Below are 26,136 nucleotides of genomic sequence, written 5' to 3'. Positions count from 1 at the left end.
TAAAAATAGTTGTGGAAATTGTAGTGGAGTTTTTAAAGTAGCAGAAAATAGAAATAGACCTACTCAAGTAAAGTAGGCAACAAGTACCTCAAATGTGTACTTAAGTGCAGTACTTGAGTAAATGTACTCAGTTAATTTCCACCACTAATACATAATAGCCCTTTCTATTATTTACCTTTGTTTGTCCAGCTGTGTTGTCCTTGTTCCTAGCTGTTATGTCTATTTCTGTGTGAGAGCAATGCAAACAACCGGAGTCAAATTCCTTGAAGGCGTATGTGTCTACACGTAGGCTACACATACTTATAATAAAGGTGATTCTGATTCTGATGGCCTTTCTTAAAAGCTAGAGAAGAAAATGGAACTCGTAATATTTTGAATGTCAATAAGTGAGTTTAAAGTGATCTTCACGTGCAGAGGTTAACCAGTGCAGTGCTCTCGGTACAGTAGAGGAGGTGAGCGTGGGGGAAGTCGCTCTGCGGTGTCCGGATGTGGACGTGGCACAGCGCTGCAGCAGTTCCGCTGAATGTCCGCTTCTGATACCGAGAAGGGATTAGTGAGAAACACCCCGGGACGACATCGGCTTCACAGTTTGTCGGTCACCGGGTTTGACTGGTTGCCCCAAGTAGAGGAAAGCCTTACTATTTACAACACTTTGGAGGTAGGTTTCGATTTGAAACAAGTTAATGTGTGACATCTCTTCCCGGCTTGACAGTAGAGCTTGGATTTTGCTACGCTTGCTAATGCTAGCTAATGCTATGGCACGGCTAGCATCGTTCTGCGAAATAGCTGGAGGATACTAGCCTAGCTAAGCTACTTGGCTAACATTAGCTATCCCCGGTTGTGGCGATTTGGTCACAGCTGATTCAACCGCTGCTGCTGTCATCATGATTCAAGTTGTCTGGCTGCTAACCATAGCAAGCTAATGGTAGCCCTCATAACATGGAAGTTTGTGGAATCAAATATGTTGTGTTGTGTGTTGGTCAAACTCGTAACAGTTAGCCATGTCATGTTTACCAGACTCTGTGTTTGAGGTTTTGGTTGACATAAGGTAAGCTAGCGAGCTAGGTTTAATGCGGCACCGTAGTTGTTCCTGTTAGCACAATGCTACGCTTGCTAGCTTTCCTCGGCTTTGCTGTTATCCCACTTCACCCCTACGTTTGACTTTCCCGTCACATTTTTATTATACTCAAATATTAAGTTTCTTTGCCAGTTTCTAATAGTTTTCTACTGTTGCTACTGAAATTTCTAACCGAGTTCCTTAAATATGCAGCCAAGCCATGAGAGAAGATGTGGGTCACTCAGTAGGCCCAACATACTAGTTAAATAGCTGTACGGCTCCAGCTATTGTATTTCTCGTTGTGGCACCTGCACTGCTAAATTATTAAAAGGCCCCGCTCGTTTAGCTCGTGTTTGTCTGTTAGATGATACTCATCACTCTGTCCTATAGGGTAGGCCAGTCTCCAGAAGCCAAAAGATAAACAACGCCACTCGTGAACTTCTGTTAGCAACGTTGAAGTTGACATGTGATATGCACGAGTAATAATGCTCATAAAGTTGACTACCTCCTGGGGTCTTCTCACCTGTAAACACTTTTCTCAGGTGCATGCATAAGTCCAGTAGACATTACACACTGTCTTCACACACATCAGGCACCCACCCAGACTAGTCATGTGGATTGTGTCTGTTTTGCTTCGAATTGTTTGGTTTAAGTTTTGGTCTACTTTGACAGACTTGTGCCCATTTCAGTGTTTGTACTGTGTCTTTGTTAACAGTTTGTTTCATGTAAAGCATCTATTGTTGCTCTGTGTGTGTGTGTTTAACTTAATGGTAGTGATTGAGATATACACTTTGGGTGGGGCTAAGGCAAACATAAAAAGCCAATAAAGGTGTCACCGAACCAGGACATATTATATTAACTTCACAAAGTTAGATTTGTGTCTGACCGTGGAAACGTGTAGAGCTAAGAGCTGTTCAGGCTGGAAATGTTTTGCGTTACTTTTTCTGTTAGTTCAGGTGCAATGTGACTGCAAACTTATTTATTGATGATGTGTTCATGTTTGCCTTAAAGGGATAGATTCGATTGTTTGAGATACTTAGTCAGTGTATTACCTACAGTATATGACGGTTGGCCCCCAGTTTTGGGGGACCGGCATAGAAACAAAGCAATGTATTGCTGTGGATGGGGCCGTCAGCAAAACGTACTTTAGCTGCCTAAAAAAGGTCCACCTAAAAAGAAGAAGATCCGTATCAGTTTAATTGTATGCTACATTTAGAATATTTTAACCACTTGACCTTGCAGTCAGACAGCTCTTTCTGACGTTGACATGAGGCCGTTATCTATGTTCTCTTCAAAACCACAAGACTCCTTTTGACAAATACTGTAATTTATTTTTAATCTGAACTAACCCTTTAATTCACTAATGTCACACAACAACACAAACAAACTATGCGATAGAGGCAGTGGCAGACTGTGTACTCCTGCAAGTTAAAATGTCTCTTTTTTTCACAGTAGTCTGGTGGCTTTGTAAAGATAATAGCTAAATATAACCGCTTCAGTTCCCCTTCGGCAAGGGAAAGCGGTGAAATAATTGTAAATATAGCGTACACATAAGCTTGTATTGATTTGTTTAGGTGGGCCTTTTTAAAATACATTTTGCGTTCCAACATTTCTTTTCCCATGGCAGTACATTGCTTAGCTCCCGTGCTTGTACTCCTGTCTGCTTTTCCAAACTGGGGGCGTGCCGACTGCCATCTACTATCGGTTATACACTGACTATGGATAAGTACCTCATACAACCCCACTTCAAACTATCCCTTTTAAAGAGAGAGTTGGCAGTAAACATTCTGACCAAGGTCACTGTAGTCCACATTTTCCTCAAGGAAATGCCACAACAGCCTTAATCATTAATAACATCCCTGTCTTACAGGAAAACAGGCTAAACATCTTGAATTGTGGTATTGAATAATATGTTTTGTGATTGTGTCACATTTGAATCCAGATTTAGGGATGAACTGAGGATGAATGTAAACCAGCGCACTCCAATGGCCTCTCCGTACGGCCAGCCCCAGCCTGGCTACGGCCAGCCTGGCTACACTCCCCTGGACGGTGGATACCCCGCACCCTACGCTCCCTACCCGGCCTACAACGGCCCTGCTACAGCCTACCAGCCCGGAGCTCCACCACAAGGTAAAGTGCTGCTTCTGAGTGAGTGAGTGAGTTGAGGGTGAAATGGAGAGACACCAGGTGAGCTCTGACGCTCTTCTCAGGCACTCATAGAGCCACAACCTTGGAGTGTCCTACCTACCTCCTTCTTCATGTGATTGTTCATGTATGTGTGAGAACAACACTTTCCCTTTGCATACTAATCTGAATCTCGACTGCCCTCTCATTTCTTCACGTTGCTTTAAGCATTTCCCTACATCTCTCTGTATTTGCCTTTCCGTCTTTTCTTGTATTACAGGTTATTCTCCTTTCACAAGTTTTCCCTCTAAGGCTGTGGCTGCCAACCCAGTCTCTGACCCCTCCTCTCCTCTTGACTTGGGTAACTGCCTCCTCTCTATTTCTTACTCATTTCACACTCCACGTGCTCTGCAATCATCAATTCCTCTTTGTACCTACAGGCATTATTCTTTTTATGCTATGTTTTTTCTCAGTGCACAATTGAAGAGGATCTTTTGAGTCTAACGACAGTGATTGTTAAGCATAGCAGCCAACCAGTTACTAACCTTTTTAACACCAAACTTTTGTCTTACCTAGAAATGTGAGCTATGCCTACTCTCTGCACCAACTGTTATATTGCATATTTACATACCTATTTGGTTGCTTTTTTCAGTGTCCAGAAGGTGTGGACAAACTACTCTTAACAACTACTAAAAATAAATACAAGTTGTCTACCTGACAGTTGCTTAGCTAGATTTGACTTCCTAAAAATATCCGATGCTTGGTATTTATTTCCAGCCTTCATCAGAACATCTGACCCTCTTACAGTCTTTTCTAGACTGGTTTCAGTATGTAGTCTGTGCTCCTCACCCCGGAGGCAAAATCTGGGAATGTAATCAGTTAGTTTCTAAAAATGTATTTTGGCACCACAGTATAGTAATAGCCATGTTTAGCGTGCTGCTGTAATCTTGTCACATTAGAACGCTTGATGTCAGAATGAATTCAGGATTATTGGTCAGCTGTTTATGCTTTTTTGCAGGTATCTGTGTAAAATTTTATCTCTACATTTCAGGTCCTGCCAGGGGTCCTCCCACCTCTGGAGCCCCTCCAGTCTCAGCGCCCCAACCATATAATCAGTACAGTCAAGGGGACATGCAGAATGGACCCCCACCTATGACACAGTCACCACCCAGGTATTTACATGTTGATTGATTGTTGGTCCCAAAAGTGTGCTTTATAAAACATTATTTTTTTTTTAAAGCAAAGTACCCACAACTATCAAACACCTTGTGTTTTTATTGCAGACTCGGATTACGTTTTTGTACGTACTTTCAATTTCACTTGCAGCTGGTTATTTAAATTCGGCAGCTTTCGCGTCATAAACTCTGATCATTCAAGCTGTAACAGAATCAATTTTAACACACCAAAAACCTGCACTGAGACTGTCTGCAACCTGAGGACTTGGTGCTCCTCCAATAAGATTGTCATGTGGTTAGTTAGGAATGAAAGTGGACTCCAAACCAGCCAAAGCAAATCATTCATAAACACACTCAATGTGTGTTGAGACAAATTATGAATAGAGAACTCGAGCTCCAATTTCTGCTGATATTCAGTTTTCTTTTTGTGCTGGTGTTAAACACAAGAGATGGCCGGGTAATGAAGATGTAGTATGTCATGTTAATCAGTGCATTTACCCTGGTTACTGCATTTGGGTGCATGTGGCAGGTCATCAGATTTCCCCTCTACCCCCAACAGTATTTTGGAAACATGGCTTTCTCATTTTAACTAAGTTAGGGATAGAAGATGCGGCGTCAGTCGCTTCTGTCTATTTCTGTGTGTATGTGTGCTGAAACACTGACGGTGCTGTGAGAGGACAGACAGAGTGGGGCCTTCCATCATAGTCTGACTATTACAAATATTCAAATGTCCAGCTGTGAAATTGCCTTTTTTAGACTTCTTGGGGCTACTTTTAGTGTTAGTCGGAGAAGCCATTGACACGTTATGATCAATCTTTCACTCAGCCGTTCTGCTGCTACTAAAACATGGCTAAGAAATGAGCGTTCTCTAGGCGAAGTCTCGCTGGGGAAACCAGGCTTTTCTAATCCTCTACCCCGATTACGGAAACCAGGTTTCTCATTTACATGACATTTAATCAGCTTACTGTAAAAAAAGAACAGACCGTAACCCAGTTACTTATGTATGTGCTTATACACACACACTGAAAGATTGATGTGTTTTCAGGCCGGCTGCGTCTCAGCCATACAACCAGGGCGCTGTGAACATGTCAGGGCCACAACCCTCCTATCCCCAACACTACGGGCCCCAACACCCAATGCAGCAGGTCACTAACCAGATGACTGGGATGCAGATCACCTCTGGACCGCCAACACCTGTGGGGCCAGGATATGGTAAATGTGGATGGATTTATACTTGAGTGTAGTGCATGTGAAGTGGACGTAACAATAATTCATGTCACATGAAGATAATCACACGTCTGTCATCTCTCCTCAGCTCCACCTCAAAGCTCCCAGCCTCCCGTCAGTACAGCCTACTCAGCTGCACCTCCACCCTCTTACACTCAAGCCCCTCCCCCTGCTTCCGCTGCCCCGACCCAACCACCACCTCCCAGTGGCCCTGCACCTTTTCATCAACCCTACGGAGGCCCACTACCTCATTCTCAACAGCAATTCCCCTCTTCTCTTCCCCCTACCTCTCAACAGCAGTTTACCTCTCCTGCGCCACCTCCTTCCTCTCAGCAAACCTTTACTCCCTCGTCCTACTCGGGTCCTGTGTCTCCACCCAGCCAAGCTCCTGCTCCCCCAGTGTCCCAGCCACAGCAGTCCTTCCCTCCAACCCAGCCCCCCTTCTCCTCAGCACCTCCACCAGTCAGCCATCCTGCCTTCGTCTCCGGCCCGCCTCCCCCTGCCCAGGGCTCCTTCCCACCTAGAGCCCCCCCTCCTTCCTCTCAGCCTGGGTCTTTTCCTTCTCCTGGTCCTCCTCCAATCTCAATGCCCTCTGGCCAGTACCCAGGACCCATGCCACCCCAACAGCAGCCCCCTCCATCCCAGCCATCACCCTACAACTCAGGCCCCCCTGCTCCCAGAGTTCAGATGCCTCCCACTTCCATGGCCCAAATCAACCACCTGCCTCCAGGACCACAGGGCCCACCAGGCCCCCCTGGGCCAATGCAGCAGCCTCCATCTCAGCCTGGCATGCAGGGAGGATACCCTCCTCAGCAGAATGGTGAGGAGGGTAGGGATGGGATGATATAACATTTAACATACAAAAATGAAGCCTGAAAGAATAAAAATAAGTTTGGTAGATCGGTTGTGTTTTCTGCATCACTAAGATATTTTCTTGTTGCCTTCAGGTGCGTTTGGGCAGGTGAGAGGCCCTCAGCCTGGCTATGCAGGTCCTTATCCCGGGCAACCAAACTACGGAGCCCCTGCACCGGCAACAGCTCCTGCTCCCGCTGCACAGAAAAGACTTGACCCAGATGCCATTCCTAGCCCGGTGAGCAGACGCAAACCAACACGCTTGTCAATTTCTTAGTTTACAACTTAGTTTGTTTTGAGATAAATTAGTTGTGAGCAAAGAGGACTTTGATGCATTTGCCAGAGTGAGTTTGAAAGTGACATGTACACTCAGTGTCCACTTTGTTTACTTGATGCCTATAATGTTCAGCTCATTGAGGTGTTAATTTAATTGAGCATTGAGCACATTGTGGTGGTGTTGTACTAAGCTGCATATATTCAGATGTGTTTCTAATATGTTGTGTGTCAAACAGGCTACTGGTATAATAGTTTATATCTACTTGTGCTTGACTGTCATATTCTACAGTACCACTAATCTATAATCAATACTACTGATCAGTTTGTGTCTGAATAACAACAATGCTGCCTGCTACTCAGCATAGTCTTGCTGAGTTTTCTCTTCTCACACTCGTTTTTTTATATTTTCACTCTTTTTTATTTATTTATTTATTTTGTCCTGTTTTGCACAATTTGCTGGACAAACGTTTGAATGTAAAGCAAGCGTCTGACATGCCGGCTGTGCAGAAATCAAGACATAGAATAGATCCAGACGCTATCCCCAGCCCAGTAAGTTTCCTGTGTGCCTGCCCTTTCCTCCGCATCATCCTGTCCTCTCTGCCCGCTCGCACTAACCCACAGCTTCCACCTCCTGCTCTTTCCTTCTCACGCCTCAAAGTCAGGGATAGTCACAATGTAAAAGATGGGCTCCTGTTGGAAACAAGAACAAGTTACACTTACTTTGTGTCTGATGTTAATGGGCAGTCATCTTTGCTTATTACTGTGTTTCACCAGAATCGTTCCTGTCCAATAGGATGTGGAACTATAAACAGATGATGTATCACAGAGGCATTTTGGCATCTAATATATTCCAACACTAATTCCCCAAAAACAAATGCAGTCCAAAGGAATACTGGTCGTTCGACATTTTGGGAAAATTGCTTTTTTGCCAAGAGTAAGAGGAGAAGATTAATACAGCTCACATGTCCATACGCTAAATAAGCAGCAGCAGCCAGCTAAATTAGCTTAGCATCAAGACTGGGGGGGATGGCTAGCATGGTTCTGCCCGAAGTTAACAGTCTGCCAACCAGCACCTCTAAAGCTCACAAATCAACATTTTGTAAAAGTGTAAAAACGACAAAACTACACAAGAAATTCTCATAACTCTTGGAAGTAAATCGCAATTCCTCAAAATATTGAACTATTCCTTTAAGAATCATATTTGTGTCTTAGAGACTGTGACGAGGACTTCATTTATATTCAAGTCCTTTCTTACATTGCCAAAAGATGTGTCTCCATTTAAAGCAATGACTGAAAGGTTTTTTCAGTTTCCCCCTCGACTTCTCGTCATGTGCACTGCATCATAACCCTGCGTTGGTCATCCGTACTACCTCACTCTCACCTCACTGTTTCTGTGTGTCAGGACTGAGGCAGCCTATCTTAGTTTTGACAACTTGAGAGTACGTTATTGTTTATCGTTTGTCGACAGCCACCGCCACAAAACCTCTGCTCTGCATGCTAGCCCTGCAATGTTTTGACTTACCCACAATTCCTTGCATTAATGGCATGTCTGGATAAATCCTGCGCTTTCTCAAAGACACGACTTGACTATGATTGTTTTTATCCACAGATGTTGATGGGTTTTCAATGTGTGCTTAGTAGCTGCAGATGTGTGTGTGTGTGTGTGTGTGTGTGTGTGTGTGTGTGTGTGTGTGTGTGTGTGTTAGGGGTTGTGTGAAAGTCATCTCCTGCATGTGTGTTAAATGTTCCTCTTTTTTTATACTTTGTGAGGCTTGGGGGACAATATATCGTGAACTTGCATGTTTGTATTTACGCAGTCAACCTGTATGAATTATAGGTATTCTTGTCCCCCTCCCTCCTTTTTAGATCCAGGTAATAGAGGATGACAGGGCTAAGAGCACCGAGCCATTCGCCACAGGGGTCAGAGGTCAGGCTCCACCGCTGGTCACCACCACCTTCCAGGTCAAGGACCAAGGTAGGTTCTACTTCCTGTGAGCGCATTCACATCTGGTAGCTTCAGTTATTGAGGAAGTGAAAGAAGGGAATCAGGAAGTGAGGGGTTGAGGAAATTAAAAGTTGACTTTCTTTCCCCAACTACTTACTAGCAAAACACGAATTGGACAAATGTAAGAACTTTTTGCGTGAGAAACGTATGCGGCCCGTGTAAAGATTGTGATATTAATGGGGAATCTGTCTGTGTTTAGGGAATGCCAGTCCCAGGTTTGTTCGCTGTACGGCCTACAATATGCCTTGCACAGCCGAAATGGCCAAGCAGTCTCAGGTGCCTCTGGCCGCCGTCATCAAGCCACTCGCCACGTTGCCGCCAGATGAGGTGAGCAATACCCACTCCTCTCTCTCTCTCTCTCCACTCTCTCCTGTATTGGGAATGTTGCAAGCCCGATATATACAAGGCTCTTTTTCTGGACTTTGTCTGATCTGTAGCTGTTAATGCATGACACAATATCATCTGAGAGAGAAACTGTCAGAAAGCTTTTTGATGTCATGCAAGATGTAAAATATATTGCATTTGATTGATAAATGTTGGAATAAGTTGCCAGATAAAAGAGCTCTGTGTTAAATGTTTATAGCATATTTACTTGATGTTGTTGGCACACTCACATTTGCTGGTTTTAGTTTCATCATATTTGATACTGAATATATTTGGGCTTTGGACTGTTGGTCAAATACAACAAGACATTTGAATGCATCCCTCTGGACTGTGATTATAACATGTAAATGTTTTATAGACTAAATGATTAAATGAAAATAATCTGCAGAATAAGCAATAATGGAAAGTATCGTTAGTTTTAGAAAAAGCCATGCAAGATGTTTCGATACTTGAATCTGACCCAACAGAAAGCGTCCTTTGATTTCCCCTCTCTTCATCAGTGCAGCTCAGATCTTCCACTGAGATGTTTTCGTAACGGTTTGACCGTTTTAACCCCTTAACCTGATTTGAAAAAAAAGATTAATTTTCAGGGCAATGCCTGTAATGTCTAATGTCTGGGGGATAATCTGTCTCAAAATCAGAGAGGTGGGAGTGGCTGCATGACCTTGTTTCATGCACTCATCACATTCACAAGTGTAACCCAGTTTTACGTTACATCATGTTGGCAAGAAAAAGCTCTTTTTATATAAAACCGGGTGTAATAATAATATTCCTTTGCATTACCTCCTCTTTCAGTAATTCTGCCCACATTAGGGTTTTAGATGAAGTCACCCTCGTATTATTGGATAAAAGGCTTCTCTTACCCCTTCATTGCATCTCTTGTCAGACCCCTCCATACTTGGTGGACCACGGCGAGGGTGGTCCAATCCGCTGCAACCGTTGCAAGGCCTACATGTGTCCATACATGCAGTTCATAGAGGGAGGTCGGCGCTTCCAGTGTGGATTTTGCAGCTGCGTCACAGATGGTGAGTGTGTGTCTGTTACAGTATTAAAACGTGTGGGTTTTTTTCTTCTAAATTAAACTCACTGTACTGATTTTAATCTTTTTGCCTTTCCTTCTCTTTTCCCTCAGTGCCTCCACATTATTTCCAGCATCTGGACCACACTGGTAAGAGGGTGGACTGCTACGACAGGCCGGAGCTTTCGCTGGGCAGCTACGAGTTCATGGCCACTGTCGACTACTGTAAGGTGGGTCCTTTCTGCAGGAAACTAGCCTTTTGCTCGTTGGACTCACAGATTCAACGAGCAGGATCATTGTTCTCGGAGCTGTTGTAGTATTGTAATGGTCTGCACCAGATTGTTTTCCCATGATTCCTTGCAGTCCTTGTGTTTCATGAATTTTATCACCGGTCAGAATGACACAATAATGAGAAGTTACAACAACAATCTACAAAAACCAGCCAGTCTTAGTCAGTTATTATGCAATGAACTCATTTCATGAAGTTGCCAAACTTGTCTGTATGCTTAATATGATACTATACTTTACACATGACCCGTCTGTAACAGAACAACAAGATTCCTCAGCCTCCAGCCTATATCTTCCTTATCGACGTGTCCTACAACGCTGTGAAGAGCGGCATGGTCAACATCGTCTGCCAGGAACTCAAGACCCTCCTCGACTACCTGCCCAGGTACTCAAAACACATAAACACACAAGAGATGGACAGGACGAAAGGAAAGGAGCAGGGAAAGAGTGAAGGAAGAAGAGAGGAGACAAATGCAACCAGTGAAGAAGAAACTGATAAATATAAGATGGGATAGACAAAATGCTATGAAGGACAGGAAGAAATGGAGCATGCAGCAGGGAAGGGAAGTGGGAGTGAACGGGAATTAGGCAAATAAGAAAGAAAAAGAATGAAGTGAGGAGATAAAGTCGAAGAGATGGCAAAAGAAGGAGGAACATTTCCTCTTTATAAGCGAGGATTTCTAAAACACACGGCTCGTTTCAAGCTCATGTCAGTAAATGCAAACCTGACCATTCTCCCCATTTCATCCTCTTGTTTCTGCGTCCAGGGAGAATCCAGAAATGGATTCTGTGGTGCGGGTGGGTTTTGTCACCTACAACAAGGTGATGCACTTCTACAACGTCAAGTCGAGCCTGGCCCAACCCCAGATGTTGGTGGTGTCTGATGTGTCGGACATGTTTGTACCCCTGCTCGACGGCTTCCTGGTCAATGTGAACGAGAGCCGGCTAGTTATCGACAGGTGGGAAGAGAAAAAACAGATGCACAAGGTGTGTACAGGCCGACGAACGGATCGGGTTTACTGACGCGCTCTTTGTGTTTTCCAGTTTGCTGGACCAGATCCCAGAGATGTTTGCAGACACCAGGGAGACAGAGACGGTGTTTGGACCCGTCATCCAGGCAGGACTGGAGGCACTGAAGGTAAACACATATTGCCACTGACATTTTACAGCTTTTTCCTCGATCAATCCGGATTTCCAGAATGTCAGATTTGACAACACTTCTCCTATGAGTCAGTGAACTGTCTGTTGTATAATCTTTATTGAAACATTATTTTAAAAGTTTATTGAATCTGCGTTTACCAGAAGAATTAAATGTACAGATGAAGGCTATGATGTGTGTAAATACTCTAATAGTTATTTAACTATGGCAAGTTTTGTCCTTAAGCTTTTTAGGCGTTATCTATAGTAATAATAATTGTCCAAAAAAAGATGTGAAGTTGCAAAGTTACTCACCAGAACGTATTGTGTTCGTCCCGTCTGACAAACGAGATTAATGCATTTCCTTTCTCGTGAAACATTGACTCGGTCTTAACACGTCACAATATGTGACACTGTTTACAGTCTGCTGACTTGCCTGACCTGTATGTTACTGTGTCACCTTCTCAGGCTGCAGACTGTTCAGGGAAGCTGTTTGTGTTTCACACATCTCTGCCCATCGCCGAGGCTCCTGGAAAACTAAAGAATAGAGAAGACAAGAAGCTGGTTGGGACAGATAAGGAGAAGGTAAACACCAGTGTAGCAAGATTATAATATATCCACTTGTATTGTTACAACATGATCTGTTGTGTTCAGCATCTTAATATGTATCTCTCGTTTATTCCCCGTCCTCTCCCGTCTTCCTCAGTCTCTGTTTCAGCCTCAGGTGGGATTCTACAACACCCTGGCGAAGGAGTGTGTAGCGCAGGGCTGTTGTGTGGATCTCTTCCTCTTCCCCAACCAGTACGTGGACGTTGCCACATTAGGAGTAGTTCCTGTCTCTACTGGAGGTTCTGTCTACAAATACACCTACTTCCAGGTGAGAGAAAATCACTCTCGACCTGCTTTAGTCTCATTCTGGAACTGCTGCAGGTTGCGTTGTCCTGCAGCTCCTGTAGCCATTTCTCTTCACCGTTCTTTGCATTTGTTGAAATACCAGCTGGTGTGTTTTCTTCATCCCAGGCTCAGTCGGACAGGGAGCGATTCCTGAACGACCTCAGACGAGACGTTCAGAAACTCGTTGGCTTTGATGCTGTTATGAGGGTGCGAACCAGCACAGGTGAGACTCCCCCACCTGGAGACGAAGCAATAAAAGCCAGTCAGACCGATATATACAGTATGTGACACCTGACTTTGTTATCCCTCCCCTCCCGTCAGGTATCCGGGCGACGGACTTCTTCGGCTCCTTCTTCATGAGTAACACCACAGACGTGGAGCTAGCAGGCCTGGACTGCGACAAGGCCGTCACTGTGGAATTCAAACACGACGACAAGCTCAGCGAGGAGACGGGGGCACTCATGCAGGTGTGTGAGGAGAAGGGAACACATTTTGTTTATAGTTTCTCAAATCAGCTGCTTTCGGACAGTCTTAGACTTTAGGTTTGAGTAAGTTTAATGCTTGTCTTCAAAAAAGAGCTATAGTTGATTGGAGTCACCTAATCTGACATGGCTGACAGTCAATCAATCAGTCTGTTAATCTGGCACATGTTTCCCTGTAGTGCGCCGTGCTGTACACCAGCTGCAGCGGTCAGAGGCGTCTCCGCGTCCACAACATGGCGGTCAACTGCTGCTCTCAGCTAGCTGACCTCTACCGCAACTGTGAGACGGACACAATCATCAACTTCTTCTCCAAATATGGTGAGGACCCGCTCACACAGCACAATATCTTCTTTATTGTTGTTCAGTGTCGGGCCACGGGGGCTAAAGGAGAGCGCACAATACAAATGTACACATCCAGGAGAGTAGAGAAATGAATGAGTAACGTTTTCTAAAAATACTATCAAGCAATCCCCAGCTGCTTCAGTGGAGCCGCAAATTAGCCAACCGTAGGATTACATACAAGCGGCACCTGTTATGGATAGCCCGCTGGTATGAATGTTTGCAGCTTTGTAAGTTTGAAGCAGCGCAGCATTCACTCACCATCTACAGGATAAATAAAGGTGGAGCATGCTTTTCTTTTAGAGATGAGTGTAATACACCTTTTGTTAAATCACATACAATTAGCCCCCTTTATCTCAATAGTTATTCCTGGTGGTTGATTTATTCTTCGTAGCAATCGCAGTCGAGAATGTATGAATGTAAATGTGTGTTTTTGTGTGTTGCAGCTTTCCGAGGCCTCCTGAACAACCCCACTAAGTCTGTGAGAGACACTTTGATCAACCAGTGTGCTCAGATTCTGGCCTGCTACCGAAAGAACTGTGCAAGCCCCTCATCAGCTGGGCAGGTACTTGTGTGTGTGTGTGTGTGAGATATATAATATATATCTTTACATAGCAAATAGTTGTTTGCTGCAATATTAATTGTGTGTGTGTGTGTGTGTGTGTGTGTGTCAGCTGATTCTCCCGGAGTGCATGAAGCTGCTCCCGGTCTATCTCAACTGTGTGCTGAAGAGTGACGTGCTGCTGCCGGGAGCCGACATCTCGCTGGACGATCGGGCTTACCTGAGGCAGCTGATCAGCTGCATGGACGTCACAGAGAGCCACGTCTTCTTCTACCCCCGCCTGCTGCCACTGGTGAGACCACACGCACGCATATTAACTCTCCTTTCATCCCTTCACCTTTTGGATGGTTCCGACATGGATTATTTGGCCCAGTACCAATGTCCACCGTACTCACTGAACATTCTGTCATTATCCGAGAGGCTTATGTTTGATGTGTAGCACCATTAAAAACAAGTGTTTGCATCTCTCTTACTCAATTTAATAATAGCCTGTGTGTTATTCATAATACAGTTTTATCAAACCAGATAAAAATAAATCTGCGTGATTATGCTTTCATAGAACAAAGAACCAGACCGGGCTTTTTTTTTTTGATGATACTTTTAAACTTCCTCCATCGCAACTATTTTTATCATTAGAACGCTATACTGTGTGTAATTATATCATGCAGAGTCTGTAGCGTTGTAGACTTAATCAGCCCTGGTAAGCGTGTTTAAGGTAGCGGTGAGACTATGACACGCAAAACAGGAAGTCCAGTCGGCGTAGCAGTTTAAGACGTTTAAAGGCTAATCAGACGCCAAATCACTTTTGTGATTCGGTACTCTAAGACTGGATTTTACAACTCTGGAAAGTTATCGCGGCTCAATTTTGAAATATTGTGTCTTCGATCGTGAGGGAAGCAAATAGAAAAACGCTGTTCATGTTAATAGGTAACTGATTAGGAATGTGCACTTGCATTGGTTGCATTGCAGGAGAGTGCAGCGCTACTGTCTGGACGCTGCAGTTCAGTTGGAGCCCCGACAGTAGTGATGTTCTAAGATAAACCCTGTAAGCTTTGCACACTCTAGTGTTCAACCTGTGAATAAGAGAAGAAACTATTGTAGCCTGAAGCTGAAAATGCAAACAGTTTGGCTTTTTTACTCATTTGTAGTTAGTTTTAGCTTTTTGCTCTGCAAAGAGGCGATATTGAATACACACAACACAGAAGATGCTGCTGTGTGCTTTGCTCCCTAAAGTCTCTGTTCAATACTCATGTTTGCAGAAGAGGGAAGTGAAGCCTAAATACATTGTGTGATCTCATCTAACATTGTCTCTTCTCTTTGACTTTCCAGACGAAGTTGGAAAGCGGGTCGTTGCCAATGGCGGTGAGGGACTCAGAGGAGAGGCTGTCTAAAGGCGGAGTTTACATCCTGGAGACAGGACTCCACCTCTTCCTGTGGGTGGGGGCCAGCGTTCAGCAGGAGCTGCTGCTCAACATCTTCGGCACGCCGAGCTTCAGCCAGATAGACCCGAGCTTGGTGAGAGGAAACAGATCTGCTGTCGCGTTGTGTTTGTGGACCTTCGCAGACAAGTTGCACAACTCTTCAATGTTTCATGCTTCTTCTTTTTTCACAAACGTCTGCAATTTCTCTTAATCACTTCATCAGCATCGTATATGAGGTCATGTGATACACTGTTCAGTAGGCTTATCTGAGCTTGTATCATGAATATATCATTTCTGTTTCAGACAAGTCTTCCAGAACTGGACAACCCCTTCTCTCAGAGACTCAGGGAGATCATCGAATCCTTCAGAGCACAGCGATCACGATACATGAAGGTGAACTTTCTCTTGCCCTCATTAACTATCTGGCGTCAGCTATTTCTCTGTTCTGTGTAGGGCTTGATATGGTTTAAAAGAAAACGTTGATGTCAGTGCCAATGTTTCAACATCTATACCTAAATAATACTTAAATACTACAAATCCCTTTTTTCCACTTAAACAAAAGTCAATGTTATAAGTGTTTAATACAAAGCAGGCAAACAGGAAATGTGTTTAAATAAAAGTAAACTTTCAAGTCGAGATATAAATATTAACATAATTGTATAAGTTAATAATACTAGGTATTTGATGCCAACTTTTGATACTTACACGTACAATATGTAATTCTCTGCCACTAAACTGCTCTCAATCAAATAACAAAAAGTAGAAATGTTGTAAATCAGTGTTTCCCCAGTGCACGCAGGACATGGAGCTAACCACAACACTGGTGCATGCACACAGAGGAAGTCCTCTTAGGCGTTGGGGAATTGAAGTTATGATGGACATTTTTTTGTTCTGACTTCGTATAGACATAAAAGCTCTCTCACACTTTCCGTCTCCTGTTTGCAGCTCATGGTGGTGAAACAGGAGGACAAAGCCGAGTTGATATTCAGGCACTTCCTGGTTGAGGACAAGAGCGTCAGCGGGGGAGCGTCATACGTGGACTTCTTGTGTCACATGCACAAGGAGATCCGCCAGCTTCTCAGCTAGGCCTTCAAGTTCCCACCTTCACCTGTATAACCCAACCCCCCCCTTCCCCTCCTCCTTGTGAAAGAAAGCGCTTTATCTTTTTTTTTTTTTTTAAACCTAATAAACTAAAGCTCTCCCAGCTGTCTGTCAGCCGAGAGACCAGCTGGCAGATCTCGTTGTGTGTGTGTGTGTGTGTGTGTGTGTGTGTGTGTGTGGGAAAGAGAGAGTCTGATGTTAATAGAGCTTTACTCTGCCTCAAATCTACTGCTCCAACAAAGAGGGAGCAAAATAACTGACGAGGGAGTAATGTGTATATACACAAGTGAACAATTATGTATGCAACTGAGTGAGTGACGGAGACGGCTGATGTTGACTGTAGTCGGTGTACTGTGTGTATTACTAGCACTGAAAGGCTGTTTTGGGTGCATTAATGACCCTCGGATAGCAAACACTTTTTATATGATTGAATCCCAATAGAGTGAAGGACAACTACATACCAAGACATAAACGGAATTAAATAAATGCTGTTCTTTCTGTCTCTTCTCCCCATTAATCATGGCCTTAGTACCCCCCCCCCCCCCCCCCCCCCCCATGCTGCTCCAATCATCCTGTGTGTGTGTGGTATGTATGTGTGTGTGAGAGAGAGAAAGAGAGCGGATTAGACTCCCAATTCTTATTTCCTGACGTGTCTCCAGGTGTCAGCATCCAAATTTAAAGATAGATTAACAGCCCGGTCTGGAGCCTGTTGACCTTTTTGCCGAAGGAAAGAATTCAAGAAGTATCTTGTAAAATCTGGTTTTAGTGTCGACAAGTGAACTGAACACAAAGGTGCACACGACTGCTGTGTTATTACAGTAATTGGTATAATCCAGATTAGTTTGAATCAATTTGAGTTTCTGTTACGGGTGCAAACATCTGGCTCCGATGTTTTGGTCACCGTTGAATCAGATGTGCATTGAAGTCGCTGTCGTGGTTCTGTTTGGAGAGGAAGCTTTCATCAGTTCAAAGTCTATGCAGCATAGAGAGGCCAGACAAAAACATTAAAAATAATAAGAGAAATGAAGCACGGCTGTGAACTTTTGATCTCGGCATCACAGAGATGGGAAATCCTCCTCATGATAATTTCTGTGGATGATTCTGTCTGTTGATGATGTGTAGTGCTGCAGACTTTATATTAATCAGATGATCTGAAAATTGTATTTACAAAAGAAAAACTAAGCTATTTCCAGCAGACAGAAATGAGCACAGAACGACATCGAATAAATGGACATTAGTTAATGTTTGCAAATTTTGAGTTGTCTCCGCACTGACGATGTTCAGTGTGTAAATAAAATATATAATCTGTACAGAATTAATAGAAAAAAACAATTTTAAAGACTGAACAGCTGTGGTTTGTTGATGGTTGGTTTCTCTGTCAAAAATGGCCGAAATATAAAATCATGGCTTTTACTGGAGAGAGGAAGACGCCTTGACTGGCTTTTTGATACGTTTGTGTGAGTGGAAGTGTGTGTGTGTGTGTGTGTGAGAGAATGTGGGGTCGGTCCTGGTGAATTTCTGCTGAGGAACAGAGGGATCAGCTAACACACACACACAGACACACACTCACACACACGCACTACCCTGAGATTAAGTTCAGTCTTCTTCATTTATCACTTTCTGTTCCTTTTTTAACAATGTGACTTTTGTGGGGGTTTTTGGTGTGTGTGTGTGTGTGTGTGTGTGTGTGTGCCCTCTGTTCCTTCTCTACGTTCACTGACTTGGATTGGCCCACTGTCTTGACTGTTATCTTAATTTCTGTTCCTTTTTCTTTTCTTTGATTTGTTGTTTTTTTTCATTGCCTCTTGGGACTGCTAATAAAATGATTGTTTAAAGTGAAACTCCACATTGCTTCAACCTTCTCGTGGTTCTTGTGTCTTCACTGACGAAAAGCTTTATTACAAAATATATATATTTATATGGACATATTTTGCTTGTCATCAAAATACATTCATATTGCTTTACAAGTGCTTTCTAGAACAAAACATTTTATTTATTTATTAATATCTAGCCATGCAGATAGATTTGGTTTTATAAAGTATGGAGGAATATGTTCTGTATTTGTGCTTCCACACAAATACAAAGGAGGTGATGGAATTTTGTTCATGGTTTAGGGATCATCGAAGTTATTACAATTCATGACGAGGAGGAACATGAATGTCTGTACTCGATTTCACTCAAAACCACAAATGTTAACCTCACGTGGCACTGAAGCATAATTCAGGACTCATTAAAGTCCGTAGGATTCATCCAAATGTCATCAAAGAGATTATTTGTCTGGATCAAAGCGGTGGACCGACAATGTCATGTCTAGAACCACACCGCCAGCAAATTTAAAGGATCTACGAGTTTATGTAAAGAGAAATGAATAGCGGACGATATCAGATATTTATAACTCTGATATCAGTATTGGTTTCAAAATCCAGTATCAATTGCCACTGATTCATCAGACCTGGCTAATGTTCAGTCAAGTGAACCAGATGTACGCAGCATTAGTCATAACAACTACACCAAACAGGCAGGTAACAAGTAAACCCGACAATATTGCTTAAGGTAAAAATAAATACACAATGAAGTCCATGAGAACGTTGACTCCCCTTCTAGTACATTAGACATCAAAGTGCAAAACTCATGCACACCTAAAGGTCATGCCTGCCAAGTGGCGACATCACGCTGACTACGTCCGCTTCTTATTTACAGTCTATGGATACAACTAGAGGTTGAAACTTGTTATTTTGTTATCTGGATTAACCACAAATGTAATTTAAGTTTAAGGCTCAAGAGCAGGGAGAAAGACGTGTCACTATGTCAAAGTAATATTCAGCACAAGTACACTGTGGAGTCCACCCAGCCAAGCCGAAACCCTGGGTACACAGGCTCAGTAAAGGTGGTGTGGAAGGTGTGGAGGAGGGTCAGTGCACCACAGAAGAAAGCCAGTGTCCCCGCTGACCAGTCCAGGTAGACTCCTACTTTATTGGAGCGGGGTGGGATGGTTAAAGCAGTCTTCACGCCTGCGTGCCAGGTCTGGTAGCCATCTTTGGTGCAGTTTAGTCCCCAAGAAGAGTCATTTTTGCCTAACCAGCTGTCGTGACCTTCCCCCTTCCTGCACATCCTTCTGTAGGCTACTCCTATGAAAGCTCTCCCCCTCCATTCGGTCTCCCAGTAGCAGCGCCCAGTCAGCCCCTCCTTGCACAACACCTGATTCCAGAAATCAAACCTTTCTGGGTGATCAGGATATGGCTGCTTGGTCCAACGTGTAGCTTTCCTGTTTCCTTCAGACAGAGAAAGGTCTCTGTGTGCTGTGTTTGGGTCCAGGGTGAGTTTCTTGGTGTCTAATGAAACGGATCAAGAATGTGAGTCAGTGTAATCGGTTACGCAATGCTGTTTTATGAGTTTAAAAGAAAACAGAGAAGTGCTGGTTACTCACATTTCTTTGGGCCTGGCTGAACCCTGGATTCACCACATTGTTCCACACTAAAACATAACAGTATAATTAATATGCTTTGAAAAGTAGTCCACAGATTCAACATTTCACTTTCTTTACGTTATTGGAGTCACGGTGGACCTTTTTTTTTTTTTTTTTTAAAGGATCAGAAGCGCCTACATTACCCATAATGCAGCTCGACTGCCTTCAGCATCAAACTTATTTATCCGACTACTTGCAGGCACCTCTGGAGCCACAAAAGGCTTTATACATATTTTATATCGTGCGAAAAAACGTGTATATTCAGTAGAGTTCCCCTTTAATGCTGAAAAACATTTTTAATCTTGGAGACTTCGTTTGTCCAAGAGACAGAATTAGAATTTCCTTAGTTTGGTAAAAATAAAAATATACTGCGTTATATATATATATATATATATATATATATATATATATATATATATATATATATACGACATTTTAAAGTTGTACAAATATTCTCGTCGGTGATCAGGAGTAAGTTTAATTATCTCAAATACATATATCTTTGGTATTTCAATACTGTGGTGTCCTGTATCAATATGAATATATCTGTGATAAGCTACATTTTTCCGGATAGTTAACATTTGGGCTCAAGCAACACTACCTGAGTTCCTGCAGGCTGCAGTGTGGGTCGTCCTGCAGCGCAGACAGCAGCTGCAGGCCCGAGTTTCCTGGGTGGTTGTAGCTCAGGTCGAGTTCTCTCAGACGGGACGAGTTCAAAGCAGATGCCAGAAAAGTGCAGCCTTCCTCTGTCACTCTGCATAAGGACAAACTTCAAATAGACACAAAGACATTTCATCCAACTGATCTCCATAACAACGACAGTAACGACTCTGTGTCTGTGCTGTAATCTGATGTTAAATAATTCATCTGGCGTGTGATTTCACTCAGGGCACTCACATGAGTATCTCCAGTTTACAGTGAGGACTCCCCAGTCCACTAGAGAGCTTTTTGACTCCGACGTCCATGAAGTCATTGTCAGAGAGGTCCAGGGCTTTCAGCTGGCTGGAGGCTGAGCTGATGACAGAGACCAGGGCATCGGAGCTGTGTGCTGTTAAGTTGCAGCTCTTCAGTCTAAACAAACACAAAACACAAAAAATATATATTTTTAAAAACACTTGCTTTGAACTAAATAAAATCATCTTTATTTGACTTGGGGGGCACGTGTTGGGTTTAGAACCTGAATGTCTCCAGTTTGCTGTTCTTCAATACATCAGAGAGCCGTATCATTCCTTCATCTGTCAGGTTATTGTTGCCCAGGTCCAGCTCTCTAATTTGGGATGAGTTGATGCTATTCGCCAGGATGTCACAGCTGGCCGCAGTGAGATTACATGCATTTAGACTGCAGGAGGAAAGACGGAATGAGAAAGAGAAGTAATGTCATAAAGATTAGACACACTGCATATAAACCACGCCTGCTTGGAATATGAGCTAAGTAGCTGGAGCCTCATGCAAACACAAACTGTCCACACTGCAATGTGACACGCCACCTAACATAATGAAAAACTTTTTTTTATTACCACTATAATAATTTGGAATAAGAAAAAGTTATTCATATTGGACGTAAACGCTTAAAGTAATAATCTCGAACATTATTTAAATATGTCTCTTAGGTCACTATCTATTGCCCACTGATGAAATCATTCCCAGTACAAATTACAAGCGCACTATCTGGGAAGTGAGATCCAAAAACACCTGCAATTACCACATCATCATCATCATCATCATCATCATCATCAGGGAAAAACTAAAAAACGCTTCGTAAAGCTGAGGGCAACTGCAGAGTCATGGGATTATGTTCTGAAGGTTTGCTAGTGACACCTTTTGCATTACTCAATCATTTGATTAATTGTCAATACAAACATTGATTATAGCAAGTTGCACATTTAAAACATCTTATACTGCCAAGTAGAATCATTTTGTAACCTGTTAGTGATGCTCTGCAAGTGGTCTCAAGCACGACGGACCACACCTGACCACACAGTCAGGGCTTATTTAGTGTTAAATTACTTTTCTAAAGTTTTCTAAAGGTCGCTTTCTCTTCAAGCCAAAAATAATCTGAGCACTAAAATGTACTATCTTTAACTTCAATTGCAAAAAAAGACCATTATAGCTTGCTGTCTGCATTTAGAAATCACTTACTTTGCCACTCGGGCTGTTTTCATGACAGGCAGCAGCCTCAGAAGACCTTCCTCTGACCTGGTGAAGTTGCTCAGTTCAAACACACTCAGCTCTTTTTCTGATGTCAGTAATACAAAGACAAGAGTGGCCCACTGGGCAGGTGAAAGTTTGGCTTTGTTGAGATTGCCCGAGCGGAGGTAGCCCTGAATCTCCTCCACGAGAGAGTGGTCATTCAGCTCATTCAGACAGTGAAAAAGATTGAGGCATCTGTCTGCGGACGGACTTCCCCTGATCCTCTCCTTTATGTGTTTAATGATCTCCGTTTTGGTACTTGCTTTTGATCTGTTGGAGGTCATTACATGCTTCAACAGAGTCTGATTGGATTCCAGAGAGAGGCCTAAAAGGAAGCGCAGAAAGATGTCAAAATGTCCCTCTTCACACCGCAAAGCCTTTTCTACCGCTTCTTTGTAGAGGATGACCTCTGATGAATCTCTGAACGGGAGAAATCTAGAAGCGGAGGACTTCTTCACCAAGCTGTTGATGTTGTCGTTGTGGAACGTGAGGTAGACAAACAACGCAGCAAAGAATTCCTGGACGCTCAGATGCACGAAGCAGAACATTTTCTCCTTGCACAGTGTCCGCTCCTCATTGAAGATCTGCGTGTAGACTCCTGAGAACATGGACGCCTGCGTGACTTTAATACCGTTCTGGATGAGGTCGCTCTCATAGAAGATCAAGTGGCCCCTCTCAAGCTCTTTGAAGGCCAGTTTCCCCAGTGAGATGAGGTTAGCTCTCATGCATTCAACATTTGGCTCTCTTCCAGGTAGCCGCTTCTCCATGCTCTCCACGTACATGGACAAGAAGTGTATGTACATTTGAGTGAGGGTCTTCGGCATGTCTTCACTGTCTGTCGTCTGCAACTTCTTCTCAAGAACACTCGCCGCCATCCAGCAGAAGACTGGTATGTGGCACATGATGTGAAGACTCCTGCAGGATTTCACATGCTTGATCACCCTGTTTGCTGCGCTCTTGTCACCAATCTTCCTCCTGAAGTACTCGTCTTTCTGGGTGTTGTTGAACCCTCGCACCTCTGTCACTAGATCAACGTACTCCAGAGGGATCTGACTGCAGGCTACCGGGCGAGATGTTATCCAAACCAGAGCCATAGGAAGCAGTCTTCCCCTAATGAGGTTGATCAGAAGCACTGCAATCGTGGTCGTCTGCTTCGCATCAGACACTATTTCACTTTTGTGGAAGTCCAAAGACAGGCGGCTCTCGTCCAGACCGTCCAGGATGAAGAGCATTTTGTTATTACCGTGCGTAAAGATTCCTGTGCCTTTAGTTTCGGGGTAAAGGACACTGAGAAGCTCCACTAGACTGAAGGTTTGCTTTCTCATCGAATTCAGCTCTCGGAAATAGAGAGGAAATACAAATGACAGGTTGGTGTTTGCTTCCCCATCAGCCCAGTCTAGTGAAAATTTATTGGTAGATACGGTTTTTCCAATGCCGGCGATTCCCCTTGTGATCACAGTTCTTACGTGGTGGTCTCGCACCAGTAGAGGAACAAAGAGGTGATTGCAGTGGATTGATTTCTCCTGCTCCACATGTTTCCTGGATGCCGTCTCAATCTGTCTCACCTCATGCTCCTTATTGACTTCACCACTTCCTGCCTCGGTGATGTAGAGCTCTGTGTAGATCTTATTGAGAGGTATCCTGTTTGCTTCAGTCGTCATGCCCTCTAGCAGGTGGCTGAACTTCCTCTTCAGAGTATCTTTTAGTTTCTCCTGACATTCTACGATCTTATTGTCTGAAGGAGAAAATGCATTCAAGGCTTATTTAGGGTTTTTCATATTTTTTAGAAATGTGTATACTATATATGTAAAATTCCTAAATGCAGTGCTACTCACTTTGGGGCTGCGGGGTACCACAGTTTTCTGCAGTTTCATTGTTCAATGCTTCTTTTGATGAACCTGCAAAAGAAGAAAAAGATCAGCCAAGCCTAAACCCCGGTTTCAGCTACATCCATGTCTTATATATCTACCTTGGCCCGTTGAGATGATACTGATGTTTAGGTTGCTAAAGCTACAACCAATGATGGAGGGAGCAACCACATTGCCTCCACTCTGAGCGCTGTAGCTGGGTTGGAAATGATGAACCACAGCCTGGAAAGAGGAAACTACAAAAAGAGGGAAAGCACAAAACTCAATTTCAGCAGTTTGTTACAAAAATACAGTGTAGTGAATGTTCACTGGACTAAAGCTAGATTTTAACCCGTCTGGTGTTATTTTTGGTATATCAATGTGTGCACTGTTTCTCAGCCAAATCTTATATTTACAGTTTTGAAACTTAAGTCTTCCTTAGCAAACTTGATGCTTTGATACTGAGTCCAATTCATTGCCTAGGAACTTCCTATTCTTTATTTGACATCCTTACCTCGAGAAACCTCGTCTGTTTTATCAGCAACGCTCTTTTCCTCCATGTTTTTCTCATCAGCTCCCTTGTAATCGCGAGCCTACATCACATCTGTCTCAAGGCGCTAACAACAACATTATTTAAATTACAGAATGACTTTGTTCAGTCAGGGCTGATATTATATTACATTACAGGTCATTTAGCAGACGCTCTTATCCAGATATAGTTGAAGTAAATGCTTACCTGCTTCAATAACAACTGTGATTGCCATCTGATTCACACGCTGACAGCGGCTGCTCATAAGCAGAGGGGTATTCGTACATGAACTGTCTCTTACTTCCTCTTTTGGTGATTGTACAGAAAACAGGAAGCCACTGTTTCTAGTCTGCACAGTCTATCATGACTACATTTACATTTACAGGCTTCTCAAATAAACCGCAGCTCTCAAAACAGTTTCATTTACTACAAAATGAAGCAACATTGATCTTGTTAAACAACGTTAACAAGTTTTGCAGTATTTCCAGTGGTGGAACGTAGCTAAATACATTTTTGTCAAGCACTGCACTTAAGAACAAATTTGAGGTACTCGTACTTTACTTGGGTATTTCCATGCTTTGCAACTTTATACTTCTATTCCACTACGTTTTTTTCTGACAGCTTTAGGTACTTTTTTAAATTTCAATTCTTCGTACCCTTCGTCTCTAGTTAAAACTTTGCACCTCTAGATTTGGTGATTTTTTGTTTTTGATTCCTTATTCTCCTCTTTCTTAAGATAACTTAATCATTTCAAAAGACAATTTGCTTAAAAATGCAATGTCACAAAGTAGACAAAGCGCTGTTTTTCATGAAAAGTTGACTTTTTTTAAATATGTAGTTCTTACAGGAGAGCAACTCCACAAACATGATGATCTTATAGAATGTGATGCATTGCTGTAGAATAAACTAGCCAAAAGAATATAAAGTAGTTAAAATCGGCACAACCTTAAACATCTACATCAGCAAACAGCCGCTGGCCAGCAGGCCTGCTTCATAAATGAGGGAGCTAACAGTTGCATTATGATGCGTTCAAACTCTATTCAGTGAAAAATAGTATTCGACAAAGGTCAATTTTACCATGATGTGTTCAAATAATATATTTTTGGCGAGAAACTTGAATAAACGATTGGTAGGATCGGCAGATATGGCTCATCCACAATCGGCATTAGCAGCAAGATTTCATCAACACGGATCATTTTGAACTTTCAGCAGGTTCACAGGAGGTCAAACTATCAATCGGCAAACTTCTCTAGAGTTATGAACTGACTGTGAAAGACAAAAAAACAAGAGGTTAGAATTCATTTATGGCACAAAATTAAATATCTTTACAAACCCCTTTAAACATCTATAGAGCTGGTTTGATTTGGAGTACACACAGATCCAAACACCCATCCCAACAAAGAGTCAGAGCTTCACTGAGCATTTAATATTCATGTTCAACCATCATATATAATTTCTCCACATAATGAAACAGTGCAAATCATTTCTCATTAATGTGGGATCAGTCATGTAAAGCCCCAGTGTAGTGAACAACTTTCTCCATAGGATCAAAGTTGCAGTTTTTACAGTTCCAGTTTCTAAATGCTGCAGCTTTGCCTGTTGAACAGATGGTGGAGGCAAAGTCCAAGTTGTGCTATTTCACTGCCTCCATGTACAATGCATGCTTTGACTGATACGAGTTTCTAAGGCAGATAATGATGCCAATATTTGTTTGGGCTAATTACACTTTTTGCCCTCCAAAAAGAAAAAAAAGAAAAAGAAA

At 43.0% G+C, this 26,136-nt stretch overlaps 2 protein-coding genes across 6 annotated transcripts; one reads left to right on the top strand and one right to left on the bottom strand.

Moving 5' to 3' along the window:
• The first annotated feature begins 444 nt into the window (after positions 1-444).
• On the top strand, positions 445-18,188 carry sec24c (SEC24 homolog C, COPII coat complex component). 5 transcript variants are annotated; one of them, XM_029455627.1, is made up of 25 exons: positions 445-658; positions 3,000-3,187; positions 3,462-3,542; positions 4,233-4,353; positions 5,402-5,568; positions 5,672-6,403; positions 6,531-6,673; positions 7,192-7,260; positions 8,578-8,686; positions 8,916-9,043; positions 9,987-10,125; positions 10,233-10,348; positions 10,667-10,791; positions 11,174-11,365; positions 11,451-11,544; positions 12,012-12,128; positions 12,250-12,420; positions 12,564-12,660; positions 12,759-12,904; positions 13,099-13,237; positions 13,705-13,823; positions 13,933-14,112; positions 15,150-15,335; positions 15,545-15,634; positions 16,187-16,327. In XM_029455627.1, exons 2-25 carry the CDS (start codon positions 3,019-3,021, stop codon positions 16,325-16,327), a joined length of 3,771 nt encoding a protein of 1,256 aa, XP_029311487.1. In that variant the 5' UTR covers positions 445-658; positions 3,000-3,018. The 5 variants fall into 5 exon arrangements, with proteins under 5 accessions (XP_029311487.1, XP_029311491.1, XP_029311492.1 ...); XM_029455631.1 differs by lacking the exon at positions 3,462-3,542; XM_029455628.1 differs by lacking the exon at positions 445-658 and having other exon boundaries at positions 3,019-3,187; positions 16,187-18,188.
• Positions 18,189-18,204: 16 nt separating this feature from the next.
• On the bottom strand, positions 18,205-24,977 carry LOC115024237 (NLR family CARD domain-containing protein 3-like). Its single transcript, XM_029455633.1, has 10 exons — positions 24,582-24,977; positions 24,360-24,462; positions 23,968-24,102; positions 23,834-23,896; positions 21,948-23,733; positions 20,986-21,147; positions 20,706-20,879; positions 20,410-20,577; positions 19,770-19,816; positions 18,205-19,674 (listed from the first exon to the last, which is right to left on the bottom strand). Exons 2-10 carry the CDS (start codon positions 24,403-24,405, stop codon positions 19,163-19,165), a joined length of 3,093 nt encoding a protein of 1,030 aa, XP_029311493.1. The 5' UTR covers positions 24,406-24,462; positions 24,582-24,977; the 3' UTR covers positions 18,205-19,162.
• Positions 24,978-26,136: the final 1,159 nt, after the last annotated feature.

This window comes from Cottoperca gobio, chromosome 19 (genome assembly GCF_900634415.1).
Source record: "Cottoperca gobio chromosome 19, fCotGob3.1, whole genome shotgun sequence".
In the NCBI taxonomy this organism is placed as follows: Eukaryota; Metazoa; Chordata; class Actinopteri; order Perciformes; family Bovichtidae; genus Cottoperca; species Cottoperca gobio.
This window is presented reverse-complemented; position numbering and strand designations above follow the sequence as displayed.